Genomic DNA, 27755 nt, shown 5'->3' on the forward strand with positions numbered 1-27755 from the left:
AGAACAAAAACATTCTGTTCATTGGAATAAAAATCACCCATACAGTACATCTGGACCCCTGGACCCAACATCAAGGCCCAGTTCCCCCCAAGAGCCCCCAAATGTCTTCATATCAATCTAATGATAGTACTGAAACTATAACCTGGTGGATGACTGTGTGGAAAATGGATCAGTAAATCCACATGTCTGATGAGACCTGGACTAGAGATATGAGCAGATATTAGGATGCAGGAGTCTGAGACCTGGACTAGAGATACACTCAGATGTTAAGATAAAGGACTCCGACACCTGGACTAGAGGCACGCCCAGATATTAGGATGGAGGAGTCTGATGAGACCTGGACTAGAGACATGTTCAGACCTGGTCTACTGGTGTTTCTGTGTTCTAGTAGGAACAAAATAAGGGCATAAAGTCCTTCATAATTTGTGGTGTTTGAGTTCTGATGAAGAATTGTTGTGTTGAATATTTCACCTGCTATGGCTGATTTTTGCTAAATAGTGGCGGCTCATATTGACCTTTGACCAGTGGCCTCTAGTTCTCTATAATGGCCCCTGCTGTGCCGTTTTCGGGGTTTGGATGAATGTCTTAAATAACATCATCACTGCTAAGAGTGTTGTTCGAAACGGACCAGCCCAAACTTATCAGACAGGATGAGTGTTTATCAGACAGGAAGGAGAGAGAAGGGACAAACTGACAGCTGATCCACCATACCAAACATTCATGAAAACAGAGAAGAAGAGCTGAAATGGAACCCTTTCTGACTGTAGTATAGGGACTACCACGCTAGATCCACTTTACAACCAGAACCAAACTCCTGAAAACTTCCAGAGGCTGCATATATGAGAGAAAACAAACTTTCCACTCTCCTCTGATTCTTTATCCTCGTAGTTAAAGTTCTCCATGAAGTCAGGGAGAGCTGATGTGAGAACAGGAACATTCAGGAACATTCAAAGATCAGGAGGATGATACATGTAATCTAAAGCTTCTCTTTGTTTCTCTTCTCTGGTATGTTCTTTCTGTTCTATGGAATGTTCTCTCTGTTCTTCGTGATGTTTTCTGATCACAAGTATGTTCTTTTGTTCCTCAATGGTTCTATGTAGTGTTCTTTCCTTTCTCTGGCATGTTCTTTCTGTTCTTCGATATGTTCTTTCTGTTTTTTGGTATGTTCTGTTCTGTTTTTTGGTATGTTCTGTTTTCTGGCATGTTCTGTTCTGTTTTCTGGTATGTTCTGTTCTGTTCTCTGGCATGTTCTTTCTGTTCTCCGATATGTTCTTTTGTTCCCTGGCATGTTCCTTCTCTCCTATGAAATGTTCTTTCTGTTCTCCAATATGTTCTTTCTGTTTTCTGGTATGTTCTGTTCTGTTCTCTGGAATGTACTTTCTTTCCTCTGATATGTTCTCTCTGTTCTCTGGATTGTTCTGTTCTGTTCTCTGGAATGTTCTTTCTGTTCTCTGGAATGTCCTTTTCTTTTCTCTGGAATGTTCTTCCTGTTACCTGGAATAGTCTTCATGTTCTCTGGAATGCTATGTATGCTCTCCAGTATGTTCTTTCTGTTCTCTGTTATGTTCTTTTTTTCCGCTGTGTTCTTTTTGCTCTCTGATATGTTGTCTCTGTTCTATGTTCTATTCTCTATATGTTCTATGAAAGGTTTTTTCTGTACCCTTGATTAGTCTACTCATTCTCTGGAATCTATATGAATCATCTCTATATGTTATTATGTTCTTTCTGTTCCCTGTGAATGTTCTCCTGTTTGGGAATGTTTGTATGTTCTCTGGGATGTTCGTTCCTTTTTTTTTTTGGAATGTCATTGCTGTTCTCCAGTATGTTCTGTATGTTTTCTGGAATGTCATTTCTGTTCTCCGGAATGTTCCTTCTGTTCTCTGGAATGTTCTTCATGTTCTTGAGAATAATCTACCTGTTCTGCAGAATGTTTATGTATCTTGTCAAGTATTTTATTTCTAGACCCTGGAATGTTCCTTCTGTTCTCTGGAATGTCCCTTCTGTTCTCTGGAATGTTCTTCATGTTCTTGAGAATAATCTACCTGTTCTGCAGAATGTTTATGTATTTTGTCAAGTATTTGTCAAGAAATAAGTGTTATTTCTAGACCCTGGAATGTTCTTTCTGATCCTTATTTTGTTCTATCCGTTCTCCGGTATGTTTTTTCTGTTCTCTTGAATGATCCTTCACAACCACAGAGCTGTCACACTTACATCCTTAGTTTTATTTATTTATCTATTTATTTTACAGTGGTTTATGTTTTTCCGTCCAACATCTGTTTCCCTTTTTGTTGTTGTTTTTTCCTTCTGTGGAACATCTAGAACATTCCAGGGTAGGAAGGTTAATCAATGCTCAGTCGTCTTGGTCAATAGACTGACCTGCAAGCAAAAGCAAAGGATGGAATGTTTTAAAAGCTTTAGAGGCTGACACCATCTTCACCGGCAAGGATGGAATGTTGAAAAAGCTCCAATAGACAACATCATCTTCAAGGTCAAGGACAGACTGTTAGTGAAGCTGGGGATGTTGGGGGCTTTTTCATCCATTTTTGCCAAATAGTAGACCAAAGTTGGCAACTTTTGGAAATGTTTGCAGAACCCCTCACTCCTCATCAGTTCCACACAAAAGATTATTGGCAGATCTGTGCTCTAATAATGATATAGAGATGTAGTATGCTGAAGTTTTTTTAAGAATTCTTCTGTTTTGTGGAGGTTTCTCAGGCTCGTCCAACAGGGAGGAGACCCCAGGGCAGACTCAGAACTCACTCATTAGCCATCTGTTCCTCAACCACCTCAGGATCAGTCAGGAGGAAGTAGAAAAATGTCGCTGGGGAGGGGGATGTCTGGGTTGGCTGTTTTCCACAGTGACCTGGCCTCAGAAAAGAGAAGGAAAATGGACAGAAGTGGCCACTTCCTGTGGTACCCTCAAATGTTATTGTTTTATTTACTGACTTTTGGTTCTACTCCCTCCCAAACAGACTGTTCATGTTCGCTAACACTAGTCCATACAAGACTCCCTCTCTCTCTCTCTCCCCCACTCTGTCTGTCTGTCACACATCTGGGTTCAATCAGCAGGCGAGGAGTCAGAAAACAGACCACAGACTCACAGTTCAGACCGGAGCCTGATCCTGGAGTTACTGCTGGGACTGATACTGCAGAACTATTACTACCATTACTGCAGAACTATCACTGCCAATACTGCAGTAGCCAAGGGCAGGATCTGCGTTAACCACAGGACAGTTAAAGGAACAGGAAGCTGCTTCGTAGAGATCACACTGCTGAAAAGGAGACAAACATGGGGATGGTTCTCTGGGTCCTGTTGTTTGTCTCTCTGCTGTCTTCTGTCTCCAGCGTCTCGCCGTCTGCTCGCCCTCCAGATGAATGCTCTGGCATGTCCGTCCGTAAGTCCTCCTCTACTTCCTCTTGTTTTTGTTCTCCTCTGCACACCTGGGCATGAAAGGACAGGTCTGTCTCAAAGCTTCTGTTTCACATTAGGACATGTTTTAATTGGCTGATATCTGACGTAAGAGTTCAGGCTGTTCCAGCTCTTAAATTGTTTTAATATCAGAGGAACACCCTGGGGCTTTAACTCAGGATGTCTACACTTTAAAGTTGTCTGTCCCTCCACCAGGATCTCTAACTGGACCTCAGTCCCTGTCCCAGTAAACAGTCACATCTGGATTATTATTGACAAAGGAATGTCAACCTCTACTACACTAGGGGTCAGTGTGACCCATTTCAGCTAGTAACTGTTGGATTACTTTTCCAAACTGAGGAAACACTTCACTAGTTTTAAGTTTAACAGTTAAAAACATAAAAAAGGTCACAGCTCTGAACGTACCAGATATGTCATACCATAACAAAACATACAAAACCATACAAAAGAAAAGCAAGGAGAGGACAGGAAAGGGTAGAATCTGATACGATACGAAATGATGCAATACGATACAACACAATACGATATGATACGATGTGATACGATATGATGTGATGCAATGTATGATGTATGACATATGATATGACATGATACATTATATGAGGTTATGTGATACAAGGATACGATATGATACAATATGATATATGATATGATATATGTAATTATATGATATGAAATTAAACGATACAACGGTATAATACGATATTGTATCGTATGATATGGCATCTATAGTACATACACATATCGTGTCATATCGTATGATACAATAAGATACGATACAATATGATATGATATATGATATGTGATATGTTATAATACGATACAATATGATGTAATGCAATGTGATATGATACAATACGATACCATATGATACCATACGGTATGATATGATATGATATGACACGAAACAATACGATTCATTAAGATACAAAACTATACGATACAATATGATACAAAACAATACAATGAGATATTATATGATACAATAAGATATATGAAATGATACGATAAGGTATGATACAGTATGATAAATAATATGATATGATACAATATAATACAATAAAATAAGATATGATACAATACAATAAATGATACAATATGATATGAAATGATATGATATGATACGATATATGATACAATACAATACAATATAATGTGATACAATACGATATGATATGATAAAATATGATACAATTCAATAAGCTATGATACGATACAATAAGATATGATACAATATGATAAGATACGATATGATACAATATATGATATGATACGATACGATACGACATGACACGATACGATACAATACGATACAATACGATACAATACGATACAATACGATACGATATGATACGATATGATAGGATACGATACAATACAATGTGATACGATACAATATGATATGATACAATTTGATACAATACAAAAAGATATCATATTATACAATAGGATATGATATAATACAGTATGATATGACACAATAAGATACGATACAACACGACACAATGTTACAATGTTACAATGTCATTTAGCAGACGCTTTTATCCAAAGCGACGTACATTCGATACAATACAATATAATACAATACAATATGATATATGCTACGATACGATGCGATATGATATGTTACGATAAGTCGCAATGCAATGTGATTTGATATGATATGATACGATACGATACAATACTATACGATACGATATGATATGATATGACGTGATAACATACGATTTGATATGGTATGATATGATACTATATGATATATTCATTATTTAGTCCAGGATGAAAGTATTTGATATGATTTTATATGACATGATATGTTGTTATATGAGACGATAAGATCCAAAATGATAACAGTCCAGTATAAGACAATGTTGGGATATACCACGTGGACCGTTGTTAGATGAATCCACTGCTACATGACCTACATGCTGGCTGTCTGTGGGTTGTTTGGGCCATATCTCTGGTAAATCCACCATTGTGACGTTCTCCTCTCCCACTCCCTGCAGGTCTGCGGGCATTCCGTCTCCGGACTTCCTGTAACTTTACAACCCTGAAGGAGAAGCAGCTGAAGGAGATCCAGGCACCGACCACTGTCCTCTACTTGCCCGTGCTCTACCTGCTGGCCTTCGCTGTGGGTCTGCCCTCTAATCTATTGGCTCTCTGGATTCTGTTGTTCCGGACCAAAGCGGCGCCGTCCACCACGCTGCTCATCAACCTGACGGTGGCGGACTGCCTGCTGCTGCTGGTGCTGCCATTTCGAATCGTGTACCACTTCAGAGGCAACCACTGGGAGCTGGGCGAGGCGTCCTGCCGTGTGGTCATGGCAGTGTTTTATGGGAACATGTACGGCTCAGTGCTTTGTCTGGCGCTGGTGGCTCTGGACCGCTACATTGCTCTGGTTCACCCGTTTGGCGCGAAGACTCTGCGAAGCCGCCGTACGTCTCTGTACATGACGGCGGCGGTGTGGTCGGCGGTCCTGGCCGCCATGCTTCCCCTGTTGGTGAGCCAGCAGACCTACTTCCTGGATGAGCTGCAGATCACCACTTGCCACGATGCGCTGCCGGAGGAGGAGCAGGAGAACTACTTCCTGCCATACTTCGCCGTCCTGTTCTCTCTCTGCTTCCTGGTGCCTTTACTGGTCGTCCTGTTTTGCCACGGCGCCGTGCTGCGCACTCTGCTGGCTGAGGGGAAGCGCTATAGCCATGCCATCAGGGTGACAGTTCTGGTGCTGGTGGTCTTCATTGTCTGCCTGTTGCCTAGCAACATCCTCCTGCTCCTGACGTATGCGGACAGCTCATCTGACGGAGACGGCGAGGACGTCTACGTCCCATACATGGTTAGCTTAGCCATTAGCACCTTCAACAGCTGCATTGACCCGTTTATCTTCTACTTTGTCTCCGTGGAGTTCAGAGAGAAGGCTAGGGGCGCGGTCTGCTGCCAAGGCAATGCCAAACCGTCCAACCACGTGTCCTACTCTTCATCATCGTCATCGTCAGGACAGAGGTCAAAGGTCACTGTCCTGTCCAGGACCAGCCAGAGCGCTGAGTCACAGAGGGAACAGCCTCCACCTGAGGACATGACAGACTGACCACAAGATCACATGACCACATTATCACATGAGATCACAGTTTACCACATGATCGCATGACATCACAAACATGTGACATATGACATCACAACGGTCAGACGTTTGATATGAAGGAAGAACTGATGGATTTTGATAATTGATTAAAGAGTGAATGTTCTGATGGGGTTAAAATTAAATAAAGATGATCAATTATGTGACATTTATTGATAAATACAGTAATGTATGACATGGGGGAGACTGGGAGCCAATGTAACTCACAAGGCTGCCCATTAGTGGGGATAAAGAGGTGAGCTTTCTGGGGCCCAGCCAAACTGGGGGTCACGGAGGTCAGCAACGCGTGGTTCATGATAAAGTTAATCTGTGATAAATATATTTAATTTTAACCTGCACTCTCATCAAAGCAACATAACATGACTTTTATTTATTCTGCAGTATAATCTAGCCTTTATAAATGTAAACCCCTTCTCTTCAAAGAGAATGACCCTTTCATTGGTAACAATGTGGATGGACACACTGAACTAATGATCAGGAAAGTAATGTTAGACCTCAGAGCTAAGCTTTTACCTTTAAAACTCGAGATTTTGACATTCTATCTCATATATTTGCCTTTTAAAAACATTATTTTGCCTCTAAGTTTCATGTTTTGACCTTTTGAACTCATTAGTTTGATTTTTTATCTCGGTCTTTGAGCCAAAAACTTATCATTTTGACTTTTTGAATCTCAGAATGATTTATTATCAGTGTTATTTGTATTTCTTTCACATTTTACAAATGGTGAAAATGAGGTTAACAGTTTATGTTTAGATGTTGACCTTGTTCAGCTTTTAGGTTAGGCCTAAATTCAGAATCTGTGATTGACTTTTACACTGCTGGCCTAAAAAGTCCTGCCCTCAGGACTTCTCATCGGAGCAAATCTGGCCCCGGACCCAATCTGAGTTTGACACCCCTGATCTAAACCCAGCAATAGCTTCACACACTTTCCAGCTCCAAAATGAGGAACTGTTAGCCAGGATGAATGTTAGCACAAATGCTAATGATCCAACACAAGAAAGGATATCATCAATAATTAAAACTGGAGAGGGGCCATTCTCTGGGTTTACCAGAGGCCATTCTCTGGGTGATCAGGGGCCATTCTCTGGGTTATCAGGGGCCATTCCCTGGGTTATCAGGGGTCATTCTCTGGGTGATCAGGGGCCATTCTCTGGGTTATCAGGGGCCATTCTCTGGGTTATCAGGGGCCAATCTCTAGGTTTGTCAGGGGCCAATCTCTGGGTTATCAGGGGCCATTCTCTGGGATATCAGGGGCCATTCTCTGGGTTATCAGGGGCCATTCTCTGGGTTATCAGGGGCCATTCTCTGGGTTATCAGGGGCCAATCTTTAGGTTTGTCAGGGGCCAATCTCTGGGTTATCAGGGGCCATTCTCTGGGTTATCAGGGGCCATTCTCTGGGTTATCAGGGGCCATTCTCTGGGTTATCAGGGGCCAATCTCTAGGTTTGTCAGGGGCCAATCTCTGGGTTATCAGGGGCCAATCTCTGGGATATCAGGGGCCAATCTCTGGGTTATCAGGGGCCAATTTCTGGGTTATCAGGGGCCATTCTCTGGGTTATCAGGGGCCATTCTCTGGGTTTACCAGAGGCCATTCTCTGGGTTATCAGGGGCCATTCTCTGGGTTTACCAGAGGCCATTCTCTGGGTTATCAGGGGCCATTCTCTGGGTTATAAGGGGCCATTCTCTGGGTTATAAGGGGCCATTCTCTGGGTTATCAGGGGACAATCTCTAGGTTTGTCAGGGGCCAATCTCTGGGTTATCAGGGGCCATTCTCTGGGATATCAGGGGCCATTCTCTGGGTTATCAGGGGCCAATCTCTGGGTTATCAGGGGCCATTCTCTGGGTTATCAGGGGCCATTCTCTGGGTTATCAGGGGCCAATCTCTAGGTTTGTCAGGGGCCAGTCTCTGGGTTATCAGGGGCCATTCTCTGGGATATCAGGGGCCATTCTCTGGGTTATCAGGGGCCATTCTCTAGGTTTGTCAGGGGCCAATCTCTGGGTTATCAGGGGCCATTCTCTGGGTTATCAGGGGCCATTCTCTGGGTTATCAGGGGCCATTCTCTGGGTTATCAGGGGCCATTCTCTGGGTTATCAGGGGCCATTCTCTGGGTTATCAGGGGCCATTCTCTGGGTTATCAGGGGCCAATCTCTGGGATATCAGGGGCCATTCTCTGGGTTATCAGGGGCCATTCTCTGGGTTATCAGGGCCCATTCCCTGTCAGATTTAACATGATCAGGGGTGATTTGTGGTATAGATTATACATAAACATTGCGATTAGGGGTTCAGATTATACATGTTCAGAGGACATTAGGGGTTATATTATAAATGATAACAGTGTTTAGGAGTCAGAATATACATCTTCTAGGATCATATGGGGTTCAGATTATACATGATCAAAGTGATTAGGAGTCATATCATACATTATCAGAGATCATTAGGGGTTATATTATTCATAATTAGGTGAATTAGGGGTCAGATATAACATGGGTCTAGTCATAAATGATCAGGGGTTAGTACGTATCAGATTATATGTGATCAGGGGTTATTAAGGGTCAGATTATCTCAGGTTTGGAGTTATTAGGGGTCTGGAGTAAAAACAATTATTCTGACAAAGACAATTAAATAATCCACTCAAAGTTGATATAATAATTCCGACACTGTTTAAAATAATCCTGACAAAGTAGATTCTGTAATCCTGACATCATTGGTTAGAATAATCTTGACAATTTTTGTTTAATAATCCTGAAAAGATTAGATAATCTTGACAAAATAATTGTGACAAAGGAGATTCAATAATCCAGACAAAGAAAATAAATAATCCTGACTAAATTGATTAGATAATCATGACAAAATAGATTAAAATGATGGATTAATTATAAATAAATATTAAATCAACAGAAGGTAAGAGGAGATTAAATGTGGTTAGAAACTCTCCTTTGATGTCAAAGATCAATAAAAGGATCAGTTCTGTTGAACTCTGAAGATCGTTCTGTACTCTGGTTTTATTTTGAAAAGGAATTATTACAGACATACTCTTATCTTGAAAGGAAGGAGAGGAAATGCCATGTTAGGTGACAAGGTGAGCTGAAAGAATGCAGCCGGCTGAAAGGAAGGATCAGGAAGAAAAAGAGGCAGAAAAACAGGATTAGAGAGGGAAAACACCAACGAAGAAGAAGGAGGGAGAAAACAAACAAGGAGAGGAGACGAACATGTAAACAATACAACAAGGAGGTGTAAATAACAACAACAACAGAGAGGACAGGGTCTGGGTCTGCTGCTGCTGTCTGTCAAACAGGATCCACAGAGGTGTGCTCAGGCCACGCCCCTTCAGGTAAGCACTGAGGTGTGTCTGTGTACAGGTCAGGACATGCTAAGGTACAGCTGAGAGGATCTGTGTGGAACATTTAGACCAGAAATACAATAAAGAACATGAACCACAGAAATAGAGCTGTCAGCAAGATCATGTTCTCACGAGCAAACATTATGACTTAAAACATCTATATCAGTCTAATCCATCACATGTCTAACATATGTCCTGTCCAATGTTCTCGCTGTCTTCAAGGGGCCAGAAATGAACCAAGAAAAAAAAACTAAGACAATTTTGATAGAAAATAAATAAATAAATCATTGTGAAAAGAGGAAGAGCCAATATAACTCTGTGAGCAGACCTGCATCAGAAACTTAATCTTTTGTTGTTCCTCTTACAGGGTGATTTATCATAACGTAATGTGAGTCGTTTTAGGGGTTTTAGAATTATAAAACAGACTGTCATGAAAGAGGAGTGGGTGGGCTCCTAGGCTGGACCAGTAAAGGCCCCCTGGCTGATGGGAAATGTTTTGAATTAAGAATCTGAAGGAGCTGAAACATCTGAACCATTTCCTCCTCTCTCTGGTTTTAGTAAGATGGTGGGTCCAACAGGAAATCCCAACGCTGCCCCGTCTAAACAGCTTCCTGCTCGCCCTGATGACACACTTCAACCCCACAGTCAGACCACAGCTCCCAAGGACAACATGGAGGCAGAGACCTACAACAAACAGACTCCCAAAGAGAGCCAGGAGACTGCAGAGTGTCCAGAGAGGCCAGGATCTACTAAAACCATCACCAAGAAGGAGCCTAAACCAGGATCAAAGAAAACCCAATCACAAAGAAGACCAGATCAGCAAAAACAGGATCCTTCTTCAAAAAAGCAACAAAGACAAAGACATAAAGGGTCTCCTTCAGTGGACCAGAAAATAGCAAGTGGAGCAGAAAAACTGAGAGACAAAACAAAGGAAGTCCTACTTCCTCAGTCTGAACCAAAAACAGTCCCGTCCCCTGCATCCAAATTTAAAGAGGTCCCGTCTCCTACATCTGAACCAAAAGAAGTCCTGTCTCCTACATCTGAACCAAATGAAGTCCAGTCTCCTACATCTGTACCAAAAGAGGTCCTGTCTCCTACATCTGAACTAAAAGAAGTCCTGTCTCCTACATCTGAACCAAAAGGGGTCCCATCTCCTACATCTGAACCAGAAGAGGTCCTGTCTCCTACATCTGAACCAAAAGGGGTCCCATCTCCTACATCTGAGCCAGAAGAGGTCCCGTCTCCTACATCTGAACCAAAAGAAGTCCCGTCTCCTACATCTGAACCAAAAGAAGTCCCGTCTCCTACATCTGAACCAGAAGAGGTCCCATCTCCTACATCTGAACCAAAAGGGGTCCCGTCTCCTACATCTGAACCAAAAGAGGTCCTGTCTCCTACATCTGAACCAAAAGGGGTACCGTCTCCTACATCTGAACCAAATGAAGTCCCCTCTCCTACATCTGAACCAAAAGGGGTCCCGTCTCCTACATCTGAACCAAATGAAGTCCCGTCTCCTACATCTGAACCAAAAGAAGTCCCAGCTCCTACATCTGAACTAAAAGAGGTCCAGTCCCCTACATGGAAACCAAAAGCAGGCTTGTCTCCTACATCTGAACCAAAAGAGGTCCTGTCTCTTAGATCTGAACCAAAAGAGGTCCCGTCTCCTACATCTGAACCAAACAAAGTCCTGTCTCCTACATCTGAACCAAAAGAAGTCCCGATTCCTATATCTGAACCAAACGAAGTCCCGTCTCCTACATCTGAACCAAAAGGGGTCCAATCTCCTACATCTGAACCAAAAGAAGTCCCGGCTCCTACATCTGAACTAAAAGAGGTCCAGTCCCCTAAATGGAAACCAAAAGCAGGCCTGTCTCCTACATCTGAACCAAAAGAACTCCTGTCCCCCACATCTGAACCAAAAGAAGTCCCGGCTCCTACATCTGAACTCAAAGAGGTCCAGTCCCCTACATGGAAACCAAAAGCAGGCCTGTCTCCTACATCTGAACCAAAAGAGGTCCTGTCTCTTAGATCTGAACCAAAAGAGGTCCAGTTTCCTAGACCTGAACCAAAAGAAGTCCAGTTTCCTCTATCTGAACCAAAAGAACTCCTGTCCCCCACATCTGAACCAAAAGAAGTCCCGTCTCCTACATCTGAACTCAAAGAGGTCCAGTCCCCTACATGGAAACCAAAAGCAGGCCTGTCTCCTACATCTGAACCAAAAGAGGTCCTGTCTCTTAGACCTGAACCAAAAGAGGTCCAGTTTCCTTCATCTGAACCAAAAGAAGTCCAGTCTCCTAAACCTGAACCAAAAGAAGTCCTGTCTCCTACATCTGAACCAAAAGAGGTCCTGTCTCTTAGACCTGAACCAAAAGAAGTCCAGTTTCCTTCATCTGAACCAAAAGAGGTCCTGTCTCTTAGATCTGAACCAAAAGAAGTCCAGTTTCCTACATCTGAACTAAAAGAGGTCCCGTCCTCTAGAAATAAAGAAGACATGCCTCCTTCCGTATCCTCGTCAAACTTTGTAGTCCATCCTTCTAAGGATCTGACCTCAGCTCCTCCCACTCCACCCATCAGCACTGAAGTGTTCAGTGACCATGTGAGGCCCTGCCCCCTGGGTCCTATCTCAGGTGAACCGAAGCTGTGCGGTTACCTGGAGAAGCAGGGTGGGCCACTGAGGGCGTGGAAGCAGCGCTGGTTTACCTATGAGGAGAGGAAGAACCAGCTGTTCTACTATCGCACGCCGCAGGATGTGACGCCACTGGGTCGGGTGGAACTTTGTAGTGCCATCTTCACCTACCCTCTGGACGCTGAGAGAGGAACCTTCCACATCACAACACCTGAACGCACTTTCATACTCAAGGTAAGAAACCACGGTCCTGTAGAGGGTAGGTGACCTCCATCGTCTGTACAGGCAGTATTATTCAATTCAGTTCAATTCAAAAAGAACAGAACTCCAGCAAAGCAAACTATCACAATTGTAAGAATATGTATTAAAAGAGGAGATTTCAAAAATATAAAGAATATAAAGGTAGGCAACCACCATCATCTCTAGAGACAGTCCTATAGAAGGAAAGTGACCATCATCATCTGTAAAGACGGTCCTGTAGAAGGTTAGAGACTACCATCATCTGTTGAGACGGTCCTTTAGAAGTTAAGTGGCCACCATCATCTGTAGAGACGGTCCTATAGAGGTTTACTGCACACCATCATATGTAGAGACGGTCCTGTAGAAGGTTAGAGACCACCATCATCTCTAGAAATTGTCCTAAGGAAGGAAAGTGACCACCATCATCTGTAGAGATGGTCCTGTAGAAGGATAGTGACCACCATCATCTGTAGAGATGGTCCTGTAGAAGGATAGTGACCACCATCATCTGTAGAGATGGTCCTGTAGAAGGATAGTGACCACCATCATCTGTAGAGATGGTCCTGTAGAAGGATAGTGACCACCATCATCTGTTGAGACGGTCCTGTAGAAGGTTAGTGACCACCATCATCTGTTGAGACGGTCCTGTAGAAGTTTAGTGACCACCATCATCTCTAGGGACGGTCTTCTAGGAGGTTAGAGACCACCATCATCTATGGGGACGACCCTATAGAAGGTTAGAGACCACCATGGTCTGTAGTGAAGGTCCTGTAGAAGGGCAGTGATCACCATCGTCCCTAGAGACAGTCCTATAGAAAGTTAGAGACCACCATGGTCTGTAGAGACGGTCCTACGGAAGCGTAGTGACCATTATCATCTCTAGGGACGGTCTTCTATGAGGTTAGAGACTACCATCTTCTATGGGGACAACCCTATAGAAGGTTAGAGACCACCATGCTCTGTAGGGACTGTCCTTTAGATACTTAGAGACCACCATGTGGTCTGTTGGGACAGTCATTTGGAGGTTAGAGACCACAGTGGTCTGTAGAGATGGTCACATAGAACAGGAATCAGGCCATGCACCCTCAGTTGTAGGGGTTGTGGTGTGTCTCCCACAGCATTAACGTCCAAAAATCCTTTTCTTTGTCAGGCCTTGACCCAGGAGGTCATGCTTTATTGGCTACAGCAGCTGCAGCTCAGACGGTGGACGCACCGAGAGATGACTGCCATGCCAGACACCATCAACAACAACACTCCAGGTAAAAAACAAACAAAAAACCACAGATATATACACTGATCGATCATGAATCAATCAGAAACCAAATCATTCCTGTAGATAATTTCCTGCCTGTGTTGAGAAGCCCGCTGGGTCTGGTTGGGGAGGATGCAGCGAATGCATCATCACATCGAACATCCCTCTCCAACATGTCGATCAAACACCCGTTCATTGAGCTCCAGTGAGTAACAGGGACAGAGATTCCATCTTCTATCAGCCCTGGTGCTTCATGTCATTGTTATCTTAAATCTAAATACGCAACCTTTCCACAGAAATACAGTCTACAGTCTGCGTAAGAGGTCATCTCAGGAGTGGACTCAGAGCGTGTTTCATGTGGAGACGCCATCACAGGCTCCACTGAGCTCCAACAACAGTACAGGTATGACACCAACTACAAAAAATGAATCACAGATGGACGTCCATCCTCTGTTCGTTAATATGCCCACATTTAAATAACGACCATCTCAGTTAAACACTGAACACAGCATCATCTTTATTTCCAACAGTTCAGATCACAGTGTTCTGATCACAGCCACTGTCACACAGATCTTAGAAATCAACTTAAACCCTGCAGCAACAATTCCTGTACAACACTTTTATTTTGAAAATCAGAGACAATCATGGCTGCTGGGTAGTCAGGCCTTTCCTGGTGAGGAATTATGCCTGATGATGAGGATAAGGTTTAGTTCTGGTTCAGTTCCTGATCCTGGATCTGTTATAGAGTATTGAAAAAGCTCTGGACTAGGGCTGGGTAACACAGAACAAAAATATGGACAGATTTGTAGGTAAAAGTGATACATGATATGTACATGTAAATGTTTCTGTAATTAAATTACGGTTGTCATGGCAACAGAGTGATTACATTTTATAATGATTCTAAAATCAAACCATACAGAAACCTGTTTAAGATCTGGTTCATTTCACTATCAGACCTGATTAAGATCAAAATGTTATGATCAAAAAAAAAAAAAATGTGTGAGGCATGGAGTCAGTGTGCAGGCAGAACCCTTTCTGTTTTTACTAGGACTTTTAAAAAGCCTGCCACCTGGGTGATGGGCATGAAATTCCCCTTCCTCTTACTCAAAAAGGACCAAATCAATATTAATTTAATGAACAGTAATATCAACGATGGAAAAAATCAGCCGCTATTGCCATCTTCAAAGGCAAGCATGAACATTTTATAACCTTTACAGGATGACATCATGCTCGATAAAGGACAAAATGTCCTATAAACTTTACAGGCTGACATCATCTTCAAAGGAAATCATGGAATGTTTTAAAAACTTCACAGGACGACATCATCTTCAAAGGAAATCATGGAATGTTTTAAAAACTTCACAGGACGACATCATCTTCAAAGGAAATCATGGAATGTTTTAAAAACTTCACAGGACGACATCATCTTCAAAGGAAATCATGGAATGTTAACAAACTTTGCAGGATGACATCATGCTCGATAAAGGACAAAATGTTTTATAAACTTTACAGGCTGACATCATCTTCAAAGGAAATCATGGAATTTTTTTAAACTTTACAGAATGACATCATCTTCAAAGGAAATCATGGAATTTTTTTAAACTTTACAGGATGACATCATCTTTAAAGGAAATCATGGAATGTTTTTAAACTTTACAGGATGACATCATCTTTAAAGGAAATCATGGAATGTTTTTAAACTTTACAGGATGACATCATTTTCAAAGGAAATCATTGAATGTTTTATAAACTTTACAGGATGACATCATCTTCAAAGGAAATCATTGAATGTTTTATAAACTTTACAGGATGACATCATCTTCAAAAGAAATCATGGAATGTTTTTAAACTTTACAGGAAGACATCATCTTCAAAGGAAATCATGGAATGTTTTTAAACTTTACAGGATGACATCATTTTCAAAGGAAATCACTGAATATTTTATAAACTTTACAGGATGACATCATGCTTGAAGGAAAACATGTAATGTTTTATAAACTTTACAGGATGGCATCATCTTCAAAGGAAATCATGGTGTGTTTTATAAACTTTACTGGATGGCATCATCTTCAAAGGAAATCATCGGTGTGTTTTATAAACTTTACAGGATGACATCATTTTCAAAGGCCAAGATTGAAGCTTGGTGAAGCCGGGGATGTTGGAGGATTTTTTGCTTTAGTATGCCAAAAAGAAGACCATAGTTGGAAACTTTTCCAAAATTTGTCAACATTACAGCGATTGAGATTGCTGTAGTATCCATGCCAGACCGGAGGGTGGGCGTGTGGTAATAAACCAGCATTTAAGTGTGATATTGAGGTGGGGTGTTACTCCAAGTGAGTTTAACCTAAGAAAACAAGCTCCACAAAAGTAATTCAGAGGCCTTCTTTGTGACTCACTGACTGACTCAGGGGTTCTCCTTAGTTTTTGTAGTCCATCTTCTGGCCCTAGACCCCTCCATTGTTGTTGTAGACTACCTACTCCCACATGTGTACTGACTGGAACTGTACTGGGCATGTGAAGAAAGTATCTGTTTCCAAAGGAACCTCATATAACTGTTTTTTTTTTCAGACAATAAATGCAGTGCCGTCTTTGTAGGTGTTCACACTGGATCCTGTTTTTAAACCTGTCCACATTAGGCCCATAAAATGTTGTTACTGTGTCTAAAACAACAATGGTCACTGATATCAGCCGCTTTTGTTGTCCTGCTGGCATGGCCATTGACTTTGGGCTGGTGCTCTTCTATTTGGATCATGAATTATTTAATGTAATGTAACAAGTATTTATCATAAACTTTAACCCTCTGGTCCTCTTCAAGTCCCTGCAGCCAATAGAAATCCCAGTGAACCTCAGACTCCACCCCCTGCCCTCTCATTGGCTGAGCCAGCTGGTCAACCGACTGCAGTGGAGCGTCGGAGGAAAAAGAGTCGCGGCTCCACCTCCATGTTGCTTCTCCGTAGGGACACGGGATCTTCAGATCGAATGAGTCGCCTCCTTCAGGACAAACAGATGTTGCAGGAGGAAGTGAAGGCTCAGAAGGTAAAACGCCTGCTCTGCTTTTCAAAATAAAACAAACAAACAAACAAAAATACTTACAGCTGAGGGGTCATGGTCTTCTCCAGGAGCACGTCTGGATCCTCCATAAAGCTCTGGAGGCCTCTCAGCTGGAGAAACGGACCTGTGCTGAGTTTCTGGCAGCCACAGAGGAGCAGGAGCGTTTGGAGATTCTACGTCACCGCGAGCGTCACATACACAACCTGAGAGAACAGGTGGAAAAGACCAGGGAGGAAGCAGAGTCAGCCAGGAGGAGTCAGGCTCAGAGTGAGGCCAGGGTGGTTGAACTGCAGGAGGACGTCAGACAGCTGGAGGAGAAAAACAATGCACGGCAGGAGGTGAGTCACACAGGGGAGTATGAGGGTCTATACTACAGTATGCCCATACAATAATAAGGTACGATACTAAGGTACGATACTAAGGTATAATACTAAGGTACGATACTAAGGTATGCTACTATGGCATGATACTACAATACGCCCATACGATACTAAGGTAGGATACTAAGGTACAATACTATGGTATGATGCTACAATACGCCCATACGATACTAAGGTAGGATACTAAGGTACAATATTATGGTATGATGCTACAATACGCCCATACGATACTATGGTAAGATACTAAGGTACGATACTAAGGTATGACACTATGGTATGATGCTTCAATACGCCCATATGATGCTATGGTACAATACTATGGTATGATGCTTCAATACGCCCATATGATGCTATGGTACAATACTATGGTATGATACAAGGATACGGTACTACGGTACAATACAAGGATATGATACTATGGTACGATACAAGGATACAATACTACAACACGATACTACAACTATTAGATACTACGGTGTGATACAATGATACAGTACTAGGATACTACAATACGCCAGTACCATACAACGGTAAGAGACTACAGTACGATACTACAGTACGATACTATAATATGATACAAGGATATGATACTACAATACAACAATACGATACTATGATACTACGATACAACAAAACAATACTAGGATACTATGATACTACAATACAATACTACTGTACGATATGCCACAATATGATACTACTACTACAGTATGATTCTACGATAGGAAATTCAACAGTACGATACTATAATACGATACAAGGATACGATACTACAATACTACAACAATACTACACTATGATACTACGATACAACAAAACAATACTAGGATACTATGATACTACAATACAATACTACAGTACGATATGCCACAATATGATACTACGATACTACAGTATGATTCCATGATAGGATATTCAACAATATGATACTACAGTACGATACTATGATACTACGGTGTCATACTACAATACAACAACATGATACTACAATACTATACTACGATACTACGGTACAATATTGGATACAACAATATGATACTGCGGTACGATACTACGGTTCAATACTATGGTACGATACCATGGTGCGATACTACGGGACAATACTATGATACGACAATATGATACTACTGTATGATACAACGATATGACAACAAGATACTAGATACGATATTACGGTATGATGCTATGGTACAATACAACCATACGACAATATGATACTACGGTACGATACTACAATATGATACTACAGTCCAATTCTACGGTATGATACTATGGTAAGATACTACAATATGATAATATTATACCATAGTATGATACTATGATATCATACTACAGTTTGATTCTACAGTATGATACTACGGTATGATACTACGATACGACGATACAATACTATGGTATGACACTACAATATGATACTAGAGTACAATTCTAAGGTATGGTACTATGGTACGATACTACGATATGACGATACAATACTATGGTATGATAATACGATACAATAATATGATACGAAAATACGATACTATGGTAAGATACTACGGTACTGGTACTCTGGCAGGATTGTGTTTGCTGTCTGTACCTGTCGTCAACCAGACTTTGGGGTCAGGTGGACTTGGACCCTGGCCTAGGCCCCTGATATGAAACCAGCCTGAAAACATGTTTATTGACTGATGTCCATCTGTTTCCTGTCAGGTGATCGTTAAACTGTCAAATCAGCTGACAGCCTGCATGGCAGAAAAACCTATAGTCGGTGGAGGAGGTTTGGACTCTCAGGCACTCAGCCAGCTCCGCCAGCAGATCGAGGACCTGAAAGTAAACACAACAGAAACAATCTGATTTAATAATTTTTGTTTGTTGCTAACTGCTAACCACAGTTTTGGTGAGGAACCAGGGGTTTCACCTGAGAAACAATCTTGGGGAAGGGAACTACAATACCCACAATCTTGTAGAGGTCCTAAAAAGATGGGACAGGGGTAAAAAAATAAAAATAAAAATAAACTGAGAAAGTTGTGGAATGCTGAATAACACCTTGAACATTCCACAGGTGACAGGATTAACTCATGTGTGATTTTCATACTCATTTTTCAGCAAGGCAACACCCAGACACATTCTGAATAAGTTACAACAGCATGGCTTCACAGTCAAAGAGGGTGGGAACTAGACTGGCCGGTGTGCAAAAGGCAAGAAAGGAATGTTTATAGGCTTTCTACAAAAGAAAAGATGGACTGTTTTATAGGCTTCACAGGATATCTTCAAAGGCAAGGATGTAATGATTTATAGATGTCACTGGATGACATAATCAAAGGCTGAGGGTGGAGTTTTAGTGAAGCTGGGGATGTTGGGGCCTTTTTCCCTCCATTTTTGCCTAATAGTAGGCCATAGTTGGCAACTTTTGGAATAGTGGAAGTGGCAAAGAATTATCAGGGGCTTCAGAACCCCTCCCCCCAGCCTCCTGTATTACCCACCCCACAACATAGCTTTCATGGTCAGAGTTACCTGTCTGTTTCTTACCTGTCTTTTCAGGATGACCTGGCGGCCTATAAGACTCAGAACCGTTACCTGAACTCAGAGATCCAACATCTGACTCGTCTGTGGAGGCGGAGCTCAGAGCAGGAGAAGACTCTGATGGTGAAGGTCAGTCGCACTCAGACCAGTTCTGTTCCTCAGGCGTTTCCGTATGTTAACCTGTGCCTTCTGCATTCTCATTGGCAACAGTGTGCTCACTTGGAGGCAGGTAATTGTCAGGTGGAGAGCAGGTACCTGAATGTCCTTCGACAGCTGCAGGAGGTCAAGGCTCTGGATCCAGTGCAGCAGGCAGCCGTCCAGCAGATGATCAAGGATGCTCTAAAGGGAGAGATGAAGACTGCCCTGAAGCCGACCAGGGCCAGGTAAGAGGCTCTGCTACCTGGGGAGGGGCGGGGTCTCCTGGAACACTTGACTTACAGGTTGTGTCTGTCCTCAGAGAATATGATGAATACGGCTTTAAGATCATCCCTGACTATGAAGTCGAGGACATGAAGCTGCTCGCCAAAATTCAGGCACTGGAGATCCGCTCACACAACCTGCTGCACCAGGTAAAACCCAAACCCAGACCCAGACAAGGCCCCTCACCCTGGGACTAAGTGATGAATATAACTCCAGTTTGGGGGGTTTCTACTTGACAACTTCAGGGATGTTCTAGCTATAGCCACCTGCTGGTCTTCGGGTTGGGGCCTGTGAGGACCCTTGGTAGGGTAGGAGGTGTCAGTGGTTTTGGTGTCTGGACCTCAGGTCTGAAGGTGGTTATGCTCTGGCATCTGAAGGCCTCGTGGTAGTTTGTGAAAATGATCAGTCGTGTATCTCTGAACTCCTTCTACCATGTCCCTTCACCACGTCTGTGTTAATTTCAAATACAGGAAGGAGAAGAGCACCCCCTGGTGGCACGGTGGGCTCAGTACCTGGCTGGTCGGTCGGGCCATGACCTCGTCCCCTCACCTGAGCTCAAAACTCTGCTGAGAGCCGGAGTCCCCCAGGTGTATAGGCAGCAGGTGTGGAGCTGGTTAGTCCGAACCCGAACCAGGACTATTAGGGAGCACCACCCACAGCGCTACAACCAGGTAAAGACTAGAACTACACCTAAATACACCCAAACACTATCACAGCGCTACAACCAGGTAAAGACTAGAACTACACCTCAAATATACCCAAACCCCATCAGAGCGCCACACCCAGGTAAGGACCAGAACTACAACTCAAATACACCCAAACCCCATCAGAGAGCTACACCCAGGTAAGGACCAGAACTACAACTCAAATACACCCAAACCCCATCAGAGAGCTACACCCAGGTAAGGACCAGAACTACACCTAAAATACACCCAAACCCCATCAGAGCGCCATCACCATGTTAGGACAGGAATTACACACAAGGTACACCCAAACCTCATCAGAGCGCCATCACCAGGTAAGGACAGGAACTACACCTCAAATACACCCAAACACTATCACAGCGCTACAACCATGTAAGGACAGGAATTACACCTAAAATACACCCAAACCCCATCAGAGCGCCACACCCAGGTAAGGACGGGAACGACACCTCAAATACATCCAAACACCATCACAGCGCCACCACCATGTAAGGACTAGAACTACACCTCAAATACATCCAAACCCCATCAGAGCACCACCACCAGGTAAGGACCAGAACTACACCTAAATACACTTTAACACCGGCACAGCGTCTCCACCAGGTAAGGAAAGGAACTACACCTAAAATACATCCAAACACCATCAGAGCACCTCTACCAGGTAAGTACCAGAACTACACCTAAATACACTTGAACACCATCACAGCATCACCACCAGGTAAGGACCAGAACTACACATAAATACACTTTAACACCAGCACAGCGTCTCCACCAGGTAAGGAAAGGAACTACACATAAAATACATCCAAACACTATCACAGCACTACTAACAGGTCAGCACTGGAACTCCACCTTAAACAGGCCTACACAGCATCACAGCAAAAGCATATTTGTTTGTTTTTGTACATTCATGAGTTTTTATGTTCTGCATATTCATTTTTAGGGGTTTTAATATTTTATGTACATATTTCTATGGTTTTATTTGTTAATTTCAATCGTTTTTTGTTTTTATTCATATTTAAGTTTTGTTTTTTATGATGTTGCTCTTTGACATCTTTAATTATTGTTTTTGTATATAAATGAGTTTTTATAGTTTTTGGTGTCTGTGTTCCAGCTGTGTGAGAAGAGTCGGTTGTCTCCCCACTCAGCCAGCAGACAGATCCAGCTTGACCTTCACCGCACCCTGGTCACCAATCAGCACTTTTCCTCACCTTCTAGCTCCTCCCTCCAGCAGCTCAGACGCATCCTCTTGGCCTTTTCCTGGCAGAACCCCCTGATTGGCTACTGCCAGGGTCTCAACAGGTTATCACATATTTTTCTCTGTTGTATCACCGTGAAACAGGATGACTAAAAAACCACGGACCAAACCAAGACCAGAGATGACGTGTTTTTATGTGTAATCATGTGACGCACCATGTGACATGTCAGGTAACGTGTCCCATGGTCACCTGTGTGTCCATCAGGTTGGCAGCCCTTGCTCTGCTTGTCCTTCAAAATGAAGAGGATGCCTTCTGGTGTCTGGTGGCCGTGGTGGAGAACATCATGCCTCAAGACTACTACACCAAGACACTGCTGGGCTCCCAGGTAGGAGCTCACAAACACTTCGGAGTCAGCGGGAACACCACAAAAACAGGGACCTCTGATTAACGAGACCATGGCACTTATACACAGAGGGTTAGGGTTATAAGCCCTTATACACATTTACACAGAGGGATGAGGGTAAGGGTCATTATGACAGAGTAGGCCATAGATGACTGCAAATGCTTAATATGCTTTAAAGGATGACATCATCTTACAATGTAAGGATGGAATGTTGTATCAGCTTTAAGGAGGGCATTATCTTTAAAAGCAAAGATGGAATGTTTTATCAGCTTTAGAGGTGTCATTATTTTCAGTGACAAGCATGGAATGTCTTGGCTATCACACTAGGGGCCCGGTCCCGGATTCGAGTGCACTTGAGGCCAAAGTCCGGTTCATTTTGGTAGTGTGAATGCAAACGAACCGCGCCAGAGCACCGGGCCCAGGCCCACTTGGGCAGGTGGTCTCGGGCGCGATTCAAGTGGACTCTGGCACGGTTCGGATAAGATGTGAATGCAACCGCGCTCGGATATGGGACAAAGCGTCATATCAGCTTAATGACGTCATCGTAAAAACTAAACTTCTTTAAACAGCGCGGCAGTTTTTTCACATTTTTCCTCAATAAAGGACGGAAATCATCAGAATCTAGTCAATAAATGGTCTGCTGTGACTCACCTTACAGATGAACACAGGTTGGAGTCAGTTAGACGAGGTGCAAAGGCAGTTAAAATTCTCCTGTCACCTCAAAAACTGCTGTATCTTTGCAGCGCGAGCTCATTTAATCCTCTGAGCTGCATGTAGATGTGCAGATACGAAGAGCGAAGTTGCTGGAATCTTAAAAGTGATTTTAATCAACCATGGATACAGGATGGACTTTTTGACTGTAGAAAGAATTGGACAAACCCCGTGTGACATCAGTCAGCTGCTTACAATAGGCGGAGTAAAACGGCTCTTGAAGCCAATCCGTGGATGCTTCCATATTGAAATGGCGGTCTCAACCGAACTTTGGATCAACCTAACAGCCCGCCCACTAAGCGCGACTTCCTGTCAGCCTGCTAGCTAGCACCTGGGTTGACAGGAACAGAGCCTCTGCCTGCCGAGCTATCTGTCAATCAAATGAGACATGCCAATCACCGTGAAGTGAGGTTTATCCTAAATATAATCCAAACGATCGTGGTACAAAAAAATTCACCCCCCGTACAGTGGGAGCACAATAAGACACCAGCTAATGAGACACGTTTGGTGTTTTGAACCAGGCTGTAAACCAGTTTATTTTGTGTGTCAAAACCGGCTGTTTAACATGTGTGCAGACGGAATTTCCGGTGTTCCAACAGCCAGCCTCAAGTGGACAATCGCAGTATAGCAATTTTTTGCACTTCCGCATTGGCTTCATTTTTTAGGACCGGAGGTTGCCGCTTGGTCAAAACAAAAACAATCTTCTTCTTCTTTCTCCTCCTTTGCATGGTTGTAAACCAGCTATGTGCATACCGCCACCTGTTGTTTCAGACTGAGTAAATACGCAAGTGCACCCTGGCATGGTTCGATATTGCTAGTGTGAAAGCAAGCCTGCGGGGGGAGGGGGAGGAATCGCACCGCGGCGCGGTTCGAATCAACTGGGCCTAGTGTGAAAGCACCCTTAAAGGCTTTAAAGGATGACATCATCTTCAGATGCAAGGATGGAATGTTTTATCTGCTTTAAAGGGGGCACTATCTTCAAAGGCAAAGATGAAATGTTTTATCCACTTTAGAGGTGTCATTATTTTCAATGGCAAGGATGGAATGTTTTATCAGTTTTAAAGAGGGCATAATCTTCAAGGGCAGGGATGGAATATTTTTTCAACTTTAAAGGGTGACATTATTTTCAAATGCAAGGATGGAATGTTTTATTAACTTAAAGGGTGACATTATCTTCGATGGCAAGGATGGAATGTTTTATCAACTTAAAGGGTAACATCTTCAAATGCAAGGATGGAATGTTTTATCGGCTTTAAAGGTAGCATTATTCTCAAAGGCAAAAATAGAATGTTTTATCAGCTAAAGAGAAGGCATTTTTCTCATTGCAAGGATGGAATGTCTTAAAGGCTTTAAAGGATGACATCATCTGCAAATGCAAGGATGACATCTATTTCAAATGCAAGGATGGAATGTTTTATCGGCTTTAAAGGTGATATTATCCTCAAAGGCAAAGATGGAATGTTTTATCAGCTAAAGAGGGGGCATTGTTCTCAATGGCAAGGATGGAATGTCTTACAGGCTTAAAAGGATGACACCATATTTAAATGCAAGGATGACATCTATTTTAAATGCAAGGATGGAATCTTTTATTGGCTTGAAAGTTGGCATTATCCTCAAGGCAAAGATGGAATGTTTTTTCAGCTAAAAAGGGGACATTGTTCTCATTGCAAGGATGGAATGTCTTAATAGCTTGAAAGGATGACATCATCTGCAAATGCAAGGATGACATCGTCTTTAAATGCAAGAATGGAATCTTTTATTGGCTTGAAAGTTGGCATTATTCTCAAGGCAAAGATGGAATGTTTTTTCAGCTAAAGAGGGGGCATTATGCTCATTGGCAAGGATGGAATGTCTTACAGGCTTAAAAGGATGACACCATATTTAAATGCAAGGATGACATCTATTTTAAATGCAAGGATTGAATGTTTTATCAGCTTTAAAGGGGGTATTATTTTTAAAGGCAAAGATTAAATGTTTTATTGACTTTTAAGGGTGATTTTATCTTTAATGGCAAGGATGAAATGTTTTATGAGCTCAAAAGAGGGCATAATCTTCATAGCCAATGATGGAATGTTTTATCAATTTTAAAGGGAGGGAGAAATTATCTTTAAAGGCGGGATGGAATGTTTTATAGACTTTGAAGAGAGGGTGACATTATCTTCAAAGGCAGGGTTGGATGTTTTATTAGCTATAAAGGGGGCATTATTTTCAATGGCAAGGATGGAATGTCTTTCAGGCTTGAAAGGATGACCTCATCTGCAAATGCAAAGATGGAATGTTTATCAACTTTAAAGAGTGACATCATCAAAGGAAGAGGGTGAAATGTTGGTGAAGCTGGGGAAGTTGGTGGCTTTTTTCCTCCATTTTTGTCAGATAGTTGACCATAGTTGGCAAGGAGCAAGGGTTTCTTTCTGCTGTTTGTATTCCTGATGTTTCCTGCTGACATAACCCCATCCTCTGTCCAGGCTGACCAGCGTGTACTAAAGGACTTGCTTTCAGAAAAGCTCCCTCGACTGTCAGCTCACTTTGACTCCCATGGCGTGGACGTGTCTCTGATCACTTTTAACTGGTTCCTCTGTGTGTTTGTGGAGAGTCTGCCCAGTGACATCCTGCTGCCACTGTGGGACGCCTTCCTGTATGAGGGCACCAAGGTAACGCAGCAATACGCCAACAAACAGCCATACGAGCCCCCTCAGTCAAAGTATTTTATCTAAAAGCAATTAGTCAGAAAGGCATCTGGATCTGATCTTATCTAATCTTATCTGCTCTTATCTTATCTGAGCTTAATTTCATCTGTTAAGTCATCACTTGTGTGGGTTTTCAGGTGATTTTCAGGTACACTTTGGCTCTTTTCAAATATAAAGAAGATGCCATCCTGAAGATCCATGACGGCGTGGAGCTCTACCAGTACCTACGATTCTTTACCAAGACCATCTCTGACAGCAGGTATTCTCACCTGTCTAGTCTGGGCAGGGCTTTTCCAGGCAGGTGTTTAAACCTGAGGTGACGTTGGTGTTTTATTCCTGCAGGAAGCTGATCAACATCGCCTTCAGCAACATGAACCCATTCCCTGGTCGCATGCTGAGGAACAGACGAGGGTTTCACCTGGATCGCCTGCAAGGGGAGCTGCGAGAGTTGGAAGAGCAGCAGAGAGAATTTGTGATGGAGAGCGGTGAGCATAAAGACAAAGAGCTGGACGCTGGTGTGAGCGAGGATGAGGACCTTTGACACCACTATGTTTGCTGACCTGTTTCTGGACATTAAATTTGATAGAAACAGGGAGGTTAAAGCCCTCAAAAAAGGACATTAAAACAACATACAGGCCACAATTCACTATTTAAGCTGAAAAAAATCAACTATATTTAAAATATAAAAATGAACGATAAGAAATGAGTACTACAACCTCCATTATTAGAACACAGATATACCAACAATCTTTTTGTTACTACTGCTGTTGTTGTGTTTACTACTGCTGGAAATGTGTTTACTACTGCTGTAAAAATGTTTACTACTGCTATAAAAATGTTTACTACTGCTATAAATATGTTTACTACTGCTATAAATATGTTTACTACTGCTGTAAATGTGTTCACTGCTGCTGTAAATATGTTTACTACTGCTGCAAATGTGTTTACTTCTGCTGTAAAGGTTACAGCCATTGTAAAGGTACAGTTGTGTTGTTAGAGAGCCACTGTGATGGACACAAGACTTTTATCATTGCCATGGAAACAGTGGATATGAGGCCAGAGACTACTACAGAAAAATTCATGAATACTGGAAGCTGCTGTCCTGTTGCTGTACCTTTGTCATGGTTTGTGCTGCTGACTCTTGTGGACCAGGATCATGATGAAACTTCATATCCGACTCAGCACTTCTGCTTTATGAGGAGAGTTAAAGAGTGTGAGAGACTTAAAGGATTGTTGAAAATTCTATTTACATTCATAGCCACTGTTACAACCTTTGTTAGACTTTGTTTGACTTTTACAGCAGAGCTGTACTGTGGTTATCCAGACACAAAGAACACACTTAAGTGCATCCAACTATCCATCCTCAGTGATGACCTGAAATCAGAACTCACTGTCCCACCTTATGCTTATAACAATGTGTGAAAGAGAAACTGTTAGATAGCGCTAACTTTCATCTCATAGATGATGAATTATACAAAATCATTATTAGATCAAAATATACGACAACCTTTCCCTCATGTTTACAGTCCTTTGATTGGAAAAGTGGGTGGAACTGGTGAGAAGCTCTACCTACTTTTCCACAAGTTCCCAACTACGCCATTGCAATGTCATCCTTTGATAAAAGATCTTTAAAAATAATAAACATTCAATCCTCTGGCTTTGATGATG

General features: G+C 42.4%; 2 protein-coding genes across 4 annotated transcripts; both read left to right on the forward strand.

Moving 5' to 3' along the window:
- Window positions 1-3045: 3045 nt before the first annotated feature.
- On the forward strand, window positions 3046-7119 carry si:ch211-132p1.2 (proteinase-activated receptor 4). The gene is made up of 2 exons (XM_041797805.1): window positions 3046-3395; window positions 5437-7119. The coding sequence occupies exons 1-2, from the start codon at window positions 3290-3292 to the stop codon at window positions 6516-6518; spliced, it is 1188 nt and encodes a 395-aa protein (XP_041653739.1). The 5' UTR covers window positions 3046-3289; the 3' UTR covers window positions 6519-7119.
- Window positions 7120-8672: 1553 nt separating this feature from the next.
- On the forward strand, window positions 8673-27741 carry tbc1d2 (TBC1 domain family, member 2). Of its 3 annotated transcripts, XM_041797746.1 has the most exons (17): window positions 8673-9900; window positions 10468-12769; window positions 13926-14034; window positions 14112-14232; window positions 14324-14430; window positions 16843-17063; window positions 17147-17416; window positions 19151-19270; window positions 19982-20092; window positions 20174-20346; window positions 20421-20532; window positions 20854-21054; window positions 22202-22389; window positions 22551-22671; window positions 25866-26051; window positions 26225-26346; window positions 26430-27741. In XM_041797746.1, exons 2-17 carry the CDS (start codon window positions 10472-10474, stop codon window positions 26626-26628), a joined length of 4659 nt encoding a protein of 1552 aa, XP_041653680.1. In that variant the 5' UTR covers window positions 8673-9900; window positions 10468-10471; the 3' UTR covers window positions 26629-27741. The 3 variants fall into 3 exon arrangements, with proteins under 3 accessions (XP_041653680.1, XP_041653681.1, XP_041653682.1); XM_041797747.1 differs by having other exon boundaries at window positions 8673-12769; XM_041797748.1 differs by lacking the exons at window positions 8673-9900; window positions 10468-12769 and having other exon boundaries at window positions 13940-14034; window positions 14137-14232.
- Window positions 27742-27755: the final 14 nt, after the last annotated feature.

Source organism: Cheilinus undulatus, linkage group 10 (genome assembly GCF_018320785.1).
Source record: "Cheilinus undulatus linkage group 10, ASM1832078v1, whole genome shotgun sequence".
In the NCBI taxonomy this organism is placed as follows: domain Eukaryota; kingdom Metazoa; phylum Chordata; class Actinopteri; order Labriformes; family Labridae; genus Cheilinus; species Cheilinus undulatus.